General features: G+C 35.0%; 2 protein-coding genes across 10 annotated transcripts; one reads left to right on the plus strand and one right to left on the minus strand.

Annotated features, from left to right (window-relative positions):
• Window positions 1-600: 600 nt before the first annotated feature.
• LOC108811784 (fructose-bisphosphate aldolase 1, chloroplastic) lies at window positions 601-7,216 on the plus strand. 2 transcript variants are annotated; one of them, XM_056989357.1, is made up of 7 exons: window positions 4,490-5,135; window positions 5,317-5,661; window positions 5,984-6,093; window positions 6,183-6,273; window positions 6,368-6,506; window positions 6,607-6,737; window positions 6,836-7,216. In XM_056989357.1, the coding sequence occupies exons 2-7, from the start codon at window positions 5,428-5,430 to the stop codon at window positions 7,112-7,114; spliced, it is 984 nt and encodes a 327-aa protein (XP_056845337.1). In that variant the 5' UTR covers window positions 4,490-5,135; window positions 5,317-5,427; the 3' UTR covers window positions 7,115-7,216. The 2 variants fall into 2 exon arrangements, with proteins under 2 accessions (XP_056845338.1, XP_056845337.1); XM_056989358.1 differs by lacking the exons at window positions 4,490-5,135; window positions 5,317-5,661 and adding an exon at window positions 601-832.
• Window positions 7,217-7,359: 143 nt separating this feature from the next.
• Window positions 7,360-9,302, minus strand: LOC108834423 (B-box zinc finger protein 18). Of its 8 annotated transcripts, none has more exons than XM_056989363.1 (6): window positions 8,980-9,302; window positions 8,514-8,610; window positions 8,306-8,421; window positions 8,044-8,220; window positions 7,849-7,950; window positions 7,360-7,634 (listed from the first exon to the last, which is right to left on the minus strand). In XM_056989363.1, the coding sequence occupies exons 1-5, from the start codon at window positions 9,070-9,072 to the stop codon at window positions 7,873-7,875; spliced, it is 561 nt and encodes a 186-aa protein (XP_056845343.1). In that variant the 5' UTR covers window positions 9,073-9,302; the 3' UTR covers window positions 7,360-7,634; window positions 7,849-7,872. The 8 variants fall into 8 exon arrangements, with proteins under 8 accessions (XP_056845343.1, XP_056845342.1, XP_056845341.1 ...); XM_056989362.1 differs by having other exon boundaries at window positions 7,360-7,661; XM_056989361.1 differs by having other exon boundaries at window positions 7,360-7,614; window positions 8,980-9,301.
• Window positions 9,303-15,314: the final 6,012 nt, after the last annotated feature.

The following is a 15,314-nucleotide window of genomic DNA, read 5'->3' on the forward strand; positions in this document are numbered from 1 at the left end:
CACTCTTTGCCACGTGGGAGTTGATATGGCAGCCTATGGATCGTTGATGTAGACTTCACGATATCTGATGAAAATCTCAAAACTTAACCTCAGCCTTTAAAAATTAATAACACCCATTTGTAGTTTGTAAATAACATTATTTTTGGTTGAACTTTTTTTGTGGGAAATTTTTCGATTCCATTCCACTAAACATGTGGACCGCAGTCTCATTTAAGCTAAGAAAAATTTTCATGTTAGAGGGATTATTTTCACTGCAAATTTAATTAGTTTTATAAAAATTTAGAGAAAACATAAAAAAAAATATATATATATATATATAAATATATATTCCTTCCTCTTATTAGGGAAAACATAAAAAAAATTGTGATAATAATAATTCTGACTTTCTGAGACGTTTTATCAGATAGAAAAAAATGTTAATGTATGATTATAATTCTTGTTTTTATTGTATGTTTAACTTTTAAGAGAGTCTTTGGGGGTAATTAGCATTGAACAAAATATTATCGTCCACGTGGCAATCCTTGTCAGCCGGCTCACGAGAACCTCAATTTCCCAATCTTTGTGTCCTCTATATATTTAAGACAACTGAAACGAATGTTTTGTCAGTCTCAAGTAGTCTTAACCAAAATAAGATTATAGCAAACAAATGGCTTCAACAAGCTCAGCGTCTCTTCTCAAAGCCTCACCGGTGAAATCCGATTGGGTTAAGGGACAGAGTCTCCTCCTCCGTCAACCTTCTTACTCCGTCGCAGCTATCCGAAGCCATGCACAGCCTTCTGCTCTCACCGTTCGCGCCGCCTCTGCTTACGCCGACGAGCTCGTCAAAACAGCTGTAAATAATTAAGCATATCAAAAATAATATTTCGTAACATTCGTTTCGTTCAATCTATACTATAATGAGGCACTTGAATCATTCCTGAAGTGACACGTCAGCGTTTTCGTGGGGTCCACTTTAAAAAAATGTTAAAAAGTGTTAAATCCATGGTTTGAACCCAGGTTACTAAGATATAACTTCTACCATTTATACCACTGAACTAATGAATAATTTGTACATTGATGACCGAAACTAATATATATTTATGAAGGTTGGAAACCATTACTTCTTGGGCTTTCTCTGAAGGCGGGCCTATAAATGTATTATGGATTTATATTATATTTTGATATTATAAATGATATTTAAACTCACATGTGGTTGGGCAAATTTGTTCTATCCAGGACTCAGACCTCACATACGAAACAACTCGAGTCATTATCTGTATCCTCTATGACCAGTCAGAAAAAATCAACACACAATTACTGTCTATATTATACTAACGTCAATGATCAAAAATATTTCCTACCCAAGATCTGTGGTTGTCTATTTATTTCCCTTATTTATCAAACTAATTTCACACGAACCTTTAATTTACAGCTTAAAAGAAACCACAACAACCCAAATAATCAAAACAACAAAAACTAGAATCCAAAAACTAGAGTCCAAAAAAACGAATCATTAATGATCACCTCTTTTGTCTAATTTTACAAATAAACTTCAAACCAAATATACCAAACCAAACACATTAACTAAAACTCAACGACATATAATCGAGTCAGGTAAACAAATACAAACTACACAACCAGTTGTTTAACAATTTATAAACATAATTTTGCAGATGCTTATGAAGAAGACGAAGAAGACAACCAAGATCAGTGAAATCACATAAACGAAAAAAGCTGAGTAAATTATGAACTCTAATAAATATAACAAACAACGATTTTTGTTTACATATTACCCATCAAATTAAAGAGAAACAAACACATGCACACCAAGAGATACAAGAGAAAATCCAGACATACACAAATGCGACAACAACATCTTCACATGCTCACTCCTTTGTCTTGTGAAAATAGCTTACATGTTCAATATCAACATACCAATGCTATTGTCTTCTTATGAGAAATACATAAATTTGTTGCAAATCTATTAAGGTCCAAACACTCAGAATTATCACTCAATTTATAGTTATTTCTACAAGTCTTCATGTATTTGTTTTAAAGGTTCTGTAAAAGCAACAAATTTAAAAATAAAATAAAAAAATATAACAAACATAATAAAGAGAATAAAAATTATTATTTTATACATACAACGTACACAATTAATATGAAGAAAAAAATCCAGAAACAAATGTACTCTCAACAACTTTAATTTAATTTATGTACTTTCAACAGTACAAGGACCAAATAGAAAAGACAAACAAACAATAATTATCAGTGACACAGCAAGCAACACTACGAACTATATATATCATATTACTAAGAAAGAGTAGTCCTTCATAAAGGGAGAACAATCTGTATCATAACTCTAACCCTATAACAATTAAAAAAAACTTGAAAAACAATGATCGACCGAAAACGCAAAACTCACACTACAATAACTCTAGCAAATATTGAGATGAAACTCTGTTCATAACCCCGCGCTTGCGCCCTCCAAACTCACACACTTATGCATATCAGGAAAAAAAATCGCAGATGTGAAGCTCTCCCGAAGACGGAAGAAACAACAAAGACCATATTTTATTTTTTCCAATACAATAGTTCAGAAAAGGCTCATTGTATTTGAGCCCAACGTTTTAAACCACGATTACTAAACTTTACAATAAAACATTAGGGAAAACAGCTTCAATTTTATGATCAACAATTCAAATAATTAGAAAGACAACAAAAAAAAACTCCGCAGCTCAAATAAACCACTAAAATAAACATTTATATAACAATATGAATAGAATCCTCATTTTGTATTCAAGATATTTCTTCGATAAATTTGAAAGTAAAGCTATACATTAAGCAATTGTGAAGGTCAACATTTTTTGCAAATAAAAATATTAATATTTTTTATGGAAGATTAATGTTATGAGAAGAATTTACAATTCTTCTTATTTGGCCATTTTAAATATCATAATAAACAAAGAGAAAATTAGTCTTCATAACAAGAAGAATTCAATAAATCACCGTAATTAAATACTACAACATTAATTTCAATATTCAACATCATAATAAATACACTATATAAACAAACGTAAAAATAAATAGGCAAAAATAACATCAATTTCTAACAACCTATAAACATATCTACAATGTGATAAGCTTTCACAACCAAAAACAAACATGAATAACAATTCACTTCTTATCCATCGACTCTCACACCAAACAACATCAACAGGAGCAAATCCTATACAATTACTCCATGTCTATATACAAAGACCAAACACACATAAATCGGTCATCGATTTCCAGGTACCATCAATTTTTGACAATCAAGGTAATTACAATGACTCAATCGCTGAATCATTAGATTTCATGTTATCATATCATGACATTCATCATCCCGACTCTACATTCCTTATTGAGGAGACTAACCAATATGTGATAAATTTAATGAGGGAAAACCATAATATTATATCCCAACATCTTCAAGTTACTCTCGCCATTAGAGACTACAATCTAAATGCAACCGCAAGACTTGACGTTGATCTAATCATCACGGACCTAGAAGTAACCCGACAACCGAAGAGGAAAACCATCTATGCATCATATGCTTTGAGAATTACACCAATGTAACCAATATTTCGACATTCAACTGCGTCCATAAATTTCATTGTCTTTACATTAATCATTGGCTACATACAAATATAAGTTTTCCAATGTCGGGAAAGCAATTTATGAGCCAAAACAAGCTAATAATAAAAAATAATTTCATGTTTCAAACTCAAAATTCATTGTCTCATTTCTTACTATTCTTGGTATAATCATCAAACAACATTCAGTAAATATTAAAGGGTATAATTAATGGATAAAATCACATACACAAAATCACCCGATACATCAACAACGTCACCGGCCCCGCGCCTGCGCGGGGGCTATGCAACTAGTAATAATAAATTAACGGTTATGATATTTGGTGGCAGAAAACAATCGCGTCTAACCAGCGCAAGTTGGCCTAGTGGTCTTGAGGAAGTCAAAGACTCCAATACGGACCCGGTTCGATACTGCGCAGATCACGGAATGACTTATATTAGAAATATGTCGGGCCGGAAGATGTGTATCTTACGGACCAAGATTGTGAAGTCCGTGAAACCCATGAAGACCCTGAAGATTAAAAGGAAAGACTTGAAGAGCAAGTCAACCTCAATATATTCTTAGCATATTTCCATTACGTGTTTAGGAAAGTTAACATTATCTAGTATCAACATTATGTTAATGTTAGCACTATATATATGGATCTTGTATTCTCATATTGATCACAACACAATAATATCATATTCTATTCTACTTTACATGGTATCAGAGCAGACGATTCTTTGGGATCGAAATTAAAACTTCCGCGCTTTGATGGTGCTCATCGTTGGTGTTGGCGATGCTGAAGAAGATGGTGAGAATAGTGACGATGAAGACGTTGTGACGTGGTCATGAGCCGCTAGGTTTGGTTTTTCTTTTTAGTTAATAATATTATTAGGGTTTCTCTAGTACGTTAGATTGGCTTCAAGTCAAAGATTTTTTTTTCTGGGGTTTTTTTTTTCCTATATTGGTTTGTTTTTTGTGAGTGCAAGAGAATATGAGGTTTTCAGTAATATTAAAGGGTTGTGGTTTCACATGGATTATTTTTGTTAGAGATTTTCTATAGTTTAGAATTTCTCAGAGTCAGTTGTTTTCCCGTAGTTTGGGATTTATTGGTTATAGTTTAACCATTACGGGGGAGTTCTAGTTGAACGCTCAAATTCTTAGGTCAAGTTTTTTTTAGTCCGGTGTATGGACTGTCCAAGTCATGGACGATTGTTTTTTTGGAGCTGCAGTTGCGCCCACGGGATGTATTCCCATTGTCAAGACCCAAAAAAAAAGAGTTGAAGTTTTCATCCTCCTTGTCTAAGTTGAAGTTCATTCCCGAAGGAATCTACTGATTTGTTTTCCTCGATATAGTGTCCACGACATACGTGGTCTACTTTGTGGTTGCAGATTTGCGTGTTGCATCCCACGTTTGTCGTGCGGGGAAGTATTAGAGATATGTCGGGCCGGAAGATGTGTATCTTACGGACCAAGATTGTGAAGTCCGTGAAACCCATGAAGACCGTGAAGACTAAAAGGAAAGACTTGAAGAGCAGGTCAACCTCAATATATTCTTAGCATATTTCCATTACGTGTTTAGGAAAGTTAACATTATCTAGTATCAACATTATGTTAATGTTAGCACTATATATATGGATCTTGTATTCTCATATTGATCACAACACAATAATATCATATTCTATTCTACTTTACAACTTATACCCCTTGAAGGTACAGACGCAGGTTGGTTCCGGGTTCAGAGGGATTAGTCAGTTGGTCACGGCAGCCAGATCACCTCCTGATTATTAAAAAAAAACAATCGCGTCTCCGGGACGCGGAATATTGGCGATGGACGAGTCAAACGCGACTTGCGGGAAGCGTTTGGCATCGATTGGGCTAGAGAACACGGAGGCTAACCGTCAGGCTTACCGGACGCTGCTTGTGTTAGCTCCAGGATTGGGACAGTACATCTCTGGGGCTATCCTCTTCGAGGAAACTCTCTACCAGTCCACCGTGGACGGCAAGAAAATGGTCGATGTTCTCGTCGACCAGAACATCGTCCCTGGCATCAAAGTCGACAAGGTACTTTCTATGATGAACCTTAGGTTTAAGCATTTCGGTTTAGGTTTGCTCTCGTTTGGATAATTTTAAAATTTTGGTTCGGTATAACCTTACCGAGTTGGAATGACATTTACTAATAAATTTCGGTTTAGGTTTGGTCTCGTCCGTATAATCTGGTATTGAAATGAATTTGTTTTGGTTGGCTTTTGTTTGTTTGTTCAGATTAATTTACAGAGAGATATGTATTAGCCTTAAGGCTGCTAAGTAGAATGAAAAAATGTTGAAGTTTGAATGGAAGTGTGATGATAATAAAAGTGGGTAATGAGTTTTGTAACACAAACAGGGTTTGGTGCCACTTGTTGGGTCTAACGACGAGTCATGGTGCCAAGGACTTGACGGTTTGGCCTCTCGTACCGCTGCTTACTACCAACAAGGTGCTCGTTTCGCCAAATGGTACCCTTCATATTCTGATTACACATAGACTTGGTTACATTTTTTGCCATATTTGGAAGTAGTACTCATGTATTAATTATTGTTATTAGGCGTACTGTTGTGAGCATTCCAAATGGACCCTCTGCCTTGGCTGTTCAAGAAGCAGCTTGGGGACTTGCCCGCTACGCTGCTATCTCTCAAGTAGAATACATTTCTAAAACAGCTGTATATCATCAACTACGTTTTTGTATATATTTTATAAAGTTTTTTTTTTTTTGCGTTTTGCGTTCTGCAGGACAGTGGTCTGGTACCCATTGTGGAGCCGGAGATTCTGTTGGACGGAGAACATAACATTGACAGGACATACGAAGTTGCAGAGAAGGTTTGGGCTGAGGTCTTCTTCTACCTCGCTCAGAACAACGTCATGTTCGAAGGTAAACACTTAAAAGTTGAAGTTTGTTACTACTATAAATTGATGATCAAGGTTGTGGTTTTTCATGTATAAACTAACAATCCAAGGTTTTTTGGTGACAGGTATCCTCCTAAAGCCGAGCATGGTTACTCCTGGTGCTGAGTCCAAACACAGAGCCACTCCCGAGCAAGTTGCTTCCTACACTCTCGAGCTCCTTCGCAACAGAATCCCTCCTGCTGTTCCCGGAATCATGGTATGTTTTTTTTTCCTTTCTTGCAGCTCAAGAAACTATTTAGTAAACAAGACTTGAACCAGCGATTTGATATTATATGATCTTATTTATGTATATAGTTCCTGTCTGGTGGACAATCCGAGTTGGAGGCGACCTTGAACCTAAACGCAATGAACCAAGGACCGAACCCATGGCACGTGTCCTTCTCCTACGCACGTGCATTGCAGAACACTTTCTTGAAGACATGGGGAGGCAGAGAAGAGAACGTGAAGGCGGCTCAGGAGACACTCTTGACCCGAGCCAAAGCCAATTCGCTGGCTCAGCTCGGGAAATACACAGGAGAAGGTGAGTCCGAGGATGCCAAGGAGGGTATGTTTGTAAAAGGATACACCTACTAAACTGTTTTTGTATGAATGGTTCGTTCCCTAGATCAAAAACTCAAAACTTGAGCTTGAATCTGGTGTCTGAGTTACTATAATTATAATACTCTTCTTATGAGACTAGTTTTGTCTTGTCGTTAATATGATCGCTTTGTACTCTTTGTACAAACTCGTTAATACTACTACTACTAATAAGGGAGTTACGTTTGCTCAAATTGTAAAGACACTCAAAATCACTGGCTTTATGAAACTATTGTACAGTATAAGGATAACGACCTTATGCTTTATATCTTTTATTCTCTGTGTCAAGCCCATGAACCACAACAGCTATTACAAGAAAGTGAAGCTAAAAAAAACAAGGATGGGAGATTGCAGCCAAAAGCCATGTGCTTTAATGGCGCTATATTTTTCAGCCAAAAGCCATGTGCTTTTAATGGCTATACCTGTAGAGTGAGATCAGATATAAATGGCTCTCACGATGATCTCTTAACTCAGAGCCACCAACGCATGTGCTACACCTACGAGCCAACCAAAGATTCTAGTACTTTCTCAATCAAAGTGGTGTCTGAATGTGACATCCAATCCACAAAAGAAAGGAAAACAGAGAAGCAATCTATTTAAAAAAAACAAAAAGGTTATTTTGTTTCAGACATCTTTATCGTTTCCTTTGAGCCATTTAAGCTAATTTCTTCAAAAACAAAAACATAATGCACAATAACGATAGTGTCCTTACATGCCTACATAGTTCTTACTTGATCTTTGTGTATCACTGATCACTAAGACTCTCTTTTAAACGCTCCCACAGGTACAACGCCTACAGGCTCGTGGTTGTTTGTGCTATTTACATCGATACCCTGCTCCTTAAAGTAAAAAGAAAAAAAAAAAGGAAAACAGTTTAGACTAGGACACCCTAGAATAGTTGAGCCAAAGATTAGAGAGACACGTACTTGGTGATTTGATCCAGGCTCGTGTACTCTTTGAGGGTTTGAGTTAAGATCGATCATATCATGATCACCATTCCCATTTGACTCTTGACCTCGACCTGATGAAGAGACCTTTTGGCGGTTTGCTTCCTGACACCTTAGTCCTAGATCATCTGCGTGGTTAGGCTTATCACCTGGAAACTACAAAAGATGATGACACACATTGTTAAAAAAACACTTCAAAAAAAAATCACATAGCAAAGAGTGTAAGAAGCGGAATCCGAACCTCAATTCTCTGTCTAAGCAACAGAAAGCGCCTGTGAGTTCTCTTGCCGCCAACATGAACAACCATGTCACATTGTAGACAAAGAGAAGTACCGTCTATCTCACAGTAAAAGAAGGCTGTTCACCAGATAAAACATATCATCAAAAAAAAAAAAGAGAAACTTTATTTTACTAAACACTAAAGTGAGAGAAGAAAGGGAAGCATATACCAGGTGCATTTTCACATATGTCACAGCTTGGCGCGTTGCTGGGATCAGCCAAACCTACACGGACATGTCGACTAGCTAGCTTGTTGCACATATGAACCTGAAGACAAGTAACATAATGTTTTCTCTCTTTTTTATAAGTTATAGATGTATATGATCCGTCAAGCTCTTACTGTTGCAACAGAGTGTTTCCACCACAGATAATGCTCAAAGAAAATTTAACATTTAACATTTTTCTTTTGAATCAATTTTAACATTATATCCAAAAAAAAAACTCAAAAGAAAAATGCAAATTCTGAAGACATACATAGTAACATAACAAGATGAAAAATTACTCGATAACAATGTAAAAAGACAACTAAAAACAACTTTCATCCCTCCTAGATTCTTAAAACAGAATACATGCCTATAATAGAAAAAAAAATTGCATTAGTCGAGAAAAAAATAAAATGTAAAGCTAAGAGTTTACTTTTTCGTCGCAGGAACAACAGAGGGCAGCTTCGTCGGCGGCGCAGAAGACTATTGCGGCGGCGCTCTCACAGGCATCGCACAAAATACGCATGTTTTGATTTTCTTTTTAGAACTAAAGATTCTGGCTAACTTTGAACTGCGAAGAACACTTTGAAAGTTTGCATCGTTTAGCAAAACCCAGATTCGTAGTGTTGACCGAGGAAGAAGAAATAAAGATTAGAGGATGAATGAAGATTTTAGTTTATGAATCAATCTCTTTCCATCTTTTAAAATATTGAAGAGAGACAGAGAGCAGCTGTCTTTAAATTATGATGTAATCTCCAGACGCGCTGAAAGTAGATATTTTGTGTATTACTCGCTCTCTCCCCCGTTTACTTCATTTTTTCTGTGGTTGATTTTTTTTTTCTTTTGTCGTCATTTTTTTCTGTGGTTGATATTTTTCCTTTTTAACAGTAAATCATATATTTATTTATTACTGTGTAATCTTTTCGGACAATAATTAATTATTTTAGATTGACAAAAAATTAAATATTTGATTATTTTCTAAATAGACAACTATTCAAAAAAAGCAAATCATATAACATAGTCAACACAAATCGTCCAAACATTTTGTATTTTTATTTGCTATTGCTTTTGAATTATGTTGAATTGCAATATTATTGAATTTTTTTTATATTATTGAAATTCTTTCGAATGATAAGTAAAAGCCGGTCACTACATCACGTAAAAATATCATGTAGTAATTATAAGATTATGACAAGTTTTTCTAATTTTTCAAAACAAAAGCACCCATCATTGAACATAGTGAAACCATGGACCATATAGACAGACGTAAAAAAATCTAAGCTGAAACCTCTATAAATTAATAATATTGAAATTACACCAAAATTATAATTTTTATTAATTTATAGAGATTATTAATTTATTGATATATTAATTGATCCATTCAGTTTGGGACTATAAATTTATATTAGTTACTAGAGATTTTTAATATATATTAATTTATCGAGTATTAATTTAAAGAGGCTATATCTATACTATTATTTGCGAAGTAAAATTTTGGATTCGAGCTCTCACGTTAAAAGTTAGAGTGATTAATATCGTTTATATCCTTAATGAATAAAATATATAAATGAACTCCAAAATAAAAACGAATTTAAATGATTAAAAATAATAATAACAATAATAAGAAGAATTATCTGAAACCTAATATATATTAAAAATGATATAAACACATATATATTGTGTTGTTATCTGAAATTATATTTTAATAATAAATTAACTAAAATAAAACAGAAAACACATAACTAAAGATTAATCAAGAAAAATTATCAATTTATATAACTGAAAAGAGAACATTTAGTTTATAATACTATATTCAAAGCGATTTTCTTTCTCTCACGTTAAAAGTTATAGCGTTTAAAATCTTCATTATCCTTAATACATAATTAAATTAGATTTGTTAATATAGAATTACTCACAAATTTAAAACGAATTTCATTAATTTGATTCTCATCATTATCTACAAAATTATATATTATGTGATCCAATAATATTTACATCAAAATATTTTTAAAATAAATATAAATCCATGTATATAGTTTTATGAATACATGAATATTTTCAATTTTTTTACATAATAAATATTTTTTATTAAAATAAACTTTATTGTATATAAAATTAATATTTAACTAATTATTAAATATATCAAAGGCATGAAAATAATTTATTTTAAGGGTTCTTGAATTAATAATATATTTATTTAGTAATTTGTAAAATTATTAAGCCCGCAACTGCGGGCAAAACACCTAGTTATATTAGTAACGATAGTCGGATATGTTACTGTTACGATTGGTAGTTTGCGAAGTAAAATGGATAAAAATAAAAAGCTTATATGAGATGAAAAAATAAGTGAAAAAGAGGTACAAATAATAAATAGAATTGCTTTCTTTAGACCGATTTCGAAATCTAGTAATTTACCAAACTCAGATTTATCTGTTTGTATGGTTATGCGATATGTGTATTTATTTTCTATTTTCAACAACCGGATATGTTTGACGCCGGTAAATAGACCTCAGATAAGTAGTCAGCTAGATCTCGGTCAAACATAAATCTTCAGATTATCAATTAAAAAAATGCGAATGTTTTTCACTATTTACACAACATATAATGAAAATAAATGAGAAGAAATATAGTTGTCCCTGATTGACAAATCTGTAGAGTAACTAAGAGTAGAATGTTTTTAACCATTACAGCTTGTGCACAATTCTATACAGTCAAAGCTAGTCTAACCCAAAACTTATGTTTTACGGTATACTATATAAATCTGATTCAAGTGCATAACAATACAATTTGATAAATAATTGAAAGGTCAGACGTAAGGACAAAAAGAAAAATGAATCTAAGCTTAGGGTCAGAGACTAGGGACCCAATGGTAAATGAGAAACTTCAGTAGACAAAAGACTTGCAAGTGCTGTCTCCTTTGTTTTGTAGAATTAGAATGTTCGAGTTCGTCTCTTCTCGTCCATGGAAATGTCTCTATGTCAATTTCAATTTGTTTTTTTAATTATATGAACAGAAGTAGAGTGTTGTACGATTGGTTAGCTTTAGGTAATTACAGTGAAAAATATTAGTAGGAGGAAAAATAAGGACCACACGAGATATTGGAAACTGAAGAAGTAAGGTAGGGCCAAAACTGTCGACAGCCATTGAAATCATTGGTGGTGAAGAAGTAATTGTCGTTTCCAAGTTAGTAGGCTTTTGATTTTTTCCAGTTTTCCTATTATATCCCATATATTCGATTTTGACTAAATTCTAAAAAACAATCTACTGGAAAGATTTTTCCTGTTTGCGTCGGCCTAGATATTTATAGACATAAACTTTTTTATTCCGAATGGCCATCACATGTGATATAGCATATAATCCCTCTGTTTTTTAAAGATGTATGTTTTGGTGTTTTCACACATATTAAGAAAACACATTAACTATACATCATTTTTAGAAATTATCAAATTTCAATGTATTTTAACCAATAGTCTTTCAATAAATTCAATCAATTTTATTGAAATTTGCAATTTTTGTATAGGAAACATAAAAATACATCTTTGTGAAACAATTTATTTTTCTAAAACATCTATCTTTAAAAAACAGAGGGAGTAATAGACTGTGATAATATTATTGATTACGAATCATGGTGCAAATTTGTTTTGTTATTTTGTTCCGAGGTGACAAATTTATAAAAAAAAAGCATTACTCTATATTTGGAGTAATGCATTTTTTGTTTGTTTATGACTGCATTCTCTACTCCATTTTGCAGTAAATTGTGCAGTGGGGTGAAGATGCTCTAAAAACATCAGCATCAGCGAGTTTTACCGCGTTTTTAAGGGAGAACCACAGAAAGTTAAAAATGATAAGAAACGTTTTTGGTGGGTTTGTTGCACTATTCTTTGACCTCATTGATATATAACAGCCTGCGATTGATTCATTTTTAATTTTTTTTAATCGGAAAAAAACCTCAAATGGAGTTTGTGGGATAAAAATACTTTAAAGATGACGAGCTATTTTTTTGTTCGAAGCACTCTTCACTTATAAGAGGAGGTCTTAATAGATTGGAAAGGATCAAGCTTTTCTTCCCATAAATCCTAGATAATGATCTTAGATATATAAATTAGTGATCTCAATATTTATTGTTTAGCGAAATCAATTCGATAATCAAATTCGAAACTCAGATTACTTGTAATCCATGTTCGAAAACTCGCTGCGCGCTATCCGTGCGGTTGATCTAGGGCAAAATCGGAAAATAAATCGGAAATAAATCGGGGAGTATTCGAGGATTTTTTCTAGGGCTATTATTAAATGCAACCTTATATATATTATATTTCGATAATATAACAAAATATATGAAGTGGTCGAGTGGTTATTTGTGCTTCCTTTAAATAAATAACCCGGGTTCGAGATCTCAGTTAGCATATTTTGGGTGTTTTTATCAATTTCATTAATGAAGGGCAAAAGTGTAATATACACTTCGTCTTCCTCGACCAAAAACCTAACTTACAGCCGCTGCTCTGATTTTTTTCCATCAAAATTCCTTTTTTCTTGTTGATTTCATTCGTTTATATTTACTTTCTTTGATTTTGGCAACAAGATATGATAGATCTATGATAAAATAACGATTTTGATCTTTAAAAAACCAGATTTTTTTCTTTCCCGAGTTACTGACCGATTATAGTAAAATCGAAACGGAGTTCTGCCGTGGAGCGAATTCTCGCCGTGGAATCGGTCAATCCGGCCGAGTTTTAAAACATGGCTTGTAATTAAACAAAATTTTCAAACTACTTTGTCCCTGGTTAACTCATTGAATCTCAGTTTCAACAAATGTTAAGATTCTTACCAGATTTTCATTCTTACGAGAGAAGGATAGTGAAAATGGTCCAGTCTCGAGTTTCAAATACGCAATATATGTCTTACGTTTTGGTCTTTAACACATCAATAATAATGGGCTTGTATGTGTAAACTCAACCACAATAGTGGGCTTTTATGTGTAAGCCATATGCTTGTTGCGTGCATAATTTCGATGTTAATAATAGTCCCCCACTGATAAATTGTAGGCCTAAATTGGGACCAGATAGTAAAATGTGCATGCTGTTGTGGGTAGTAGGCCTAGTGGGTAGTAACAATTTATTTGATACATACATTCGTATCAGGGTCAAAATTTATTACAGTTGATTTATGATCTAGAGATAAAATAAAGGTTACGAACTTATGGGTTTATTATGACTTTTGACTTTTTTTGCTTGTTTATTTAACTAACTGGAAAAACTTTTTATATGATAAATGCAAATTGACCGACAAAAGTAGGAAAGCGATCCTGAGAGAGAAAAAGCTGTCCTTTAGCCTCCGGCGAACGGCCGGCGCGTGAGCGTGCGTGCCGTCGCCGGAGGTGCAAATCCATCTGTCAAAATCGTTCATCTCGTGCTTCTCTCTCACCTCCTTGCCATGGCTGCTTTGTCCGAGCTCTGTTCCAGGCTTTCCTCTGTCGGTGACTCAGTGAGTCAACCGAGTCAAGCGGTGGTTCTGCGTCTGGAGCAAAGACGCGGTCGTGTGTAAACTGCGGAGAGGGAAGTCCACTCATCGTTGGTTGGGTTTTTCCGGGAGGCGGAGGCTATAACAGCTCCGCCGCCGCCGGCTCTTGTTACCGGGAGGAGGAAGTTTCTTCAACTTCTCTGTCGTCGGCTTCTGTTTTCGGAGAGTGAAGGTCCCCACGGTCTTGCTCTGCCGGCTTGTAAGTCTCCACGGTTTTTATGGGTTAGGGTTTGTGATCCGTTTTTTGGATCGGGTTGTTAGTTTCGCTCAAGTTTGATGTTTGGGAGAGGTTATGTTCTCCGGTGATGGTGGTGGTTCGCGTCTCACTTCTCTTGGGTTTGAAGTCATTCATAGGCCGAGGAGATCTCGATAGTTCGATTGAATCTCCATGCGTGCAGAGAGTGAGGCGACGAACGGCGATGAAGCTTTCTGATGAGAAGTCAAAGCTTGAAGTTCTGAGATGGTTTAGTCAGAGGCTCTGCGGGTGATGAGCTCCGACGAAGCGAGGTTCGGTGGTCGTGCTCCGGTGACGTTTAGAAACGGTGTCGGTCAAGTCGAGGCGGTGGCTTTGATCTTCGTGCTGACGATGCAGATGCATCCACGTGTACAGCCGCATGCTCCCTTGACGCGATTTCCAATCCTCGTCGACCAAGTGCAAGTTTTTGGGCCTTTGATTTTTTTGGTTTTTCGGTGTACCCTTTGGGCTTTTTGGCTTTCGGCCTTGTTGTTGTACGTGGGTTTCGGTTTGTATTCTGGGCTTGGCCCAATCCTTCAATTAAATTCAACTTGACGGAAAAAAAAAAAAAAAAAGTAGGAAAGCGATCCGTAATTTACGCAATGTTACTTATTTCACGTTTGTTCGGTAAAATGAGATGTCAGTTTGGTAGATTTATTTATTATACGTATTACGTACCATGAGAGCATATTGTCAAACAAAAAAATCGTTAACAGAAAAAGAAGAAGGGAAACACTCCGCATGGCGGAGAGAGTCTCACTTCTATAGGGCAAGCCCTTGGGCACCGGACAATTCAACGGCTATAAAGCAGTAGCGGTCCTCGTGCCACGTGTCATACGACTAGTAAATGAGACGATCGAAAACATTAAAATTTAAGGAAGAAAAAGAAAAGCGAACGTCCACTGCTTTTAATGCACGTGGCAGCTTTCTCAGATTCCCGACAACGTTCCAGGGGCAAATTTGGAATTTTGTTTGTATCGTTCTTCCACCGCACTCTCGGCTCGGCGAATAGAAAA

The sequence above is a fragment of the Raphanus sativus genome, chromosome 6 (genome assembly GCF_000801105.2).
Source record: "Raphanus sativus cultivar WK10039 chromosome 6, ASM80110v3, whole genome shotgun sequence".
NCBI classification, from domain to species: domain Eukaryota; kingdom Viridiplantae; phylum Streptophyta; class Magnoliopsida; order Brassicales; family Brassicaceae; genus Raphanus; species Raphanus sativus.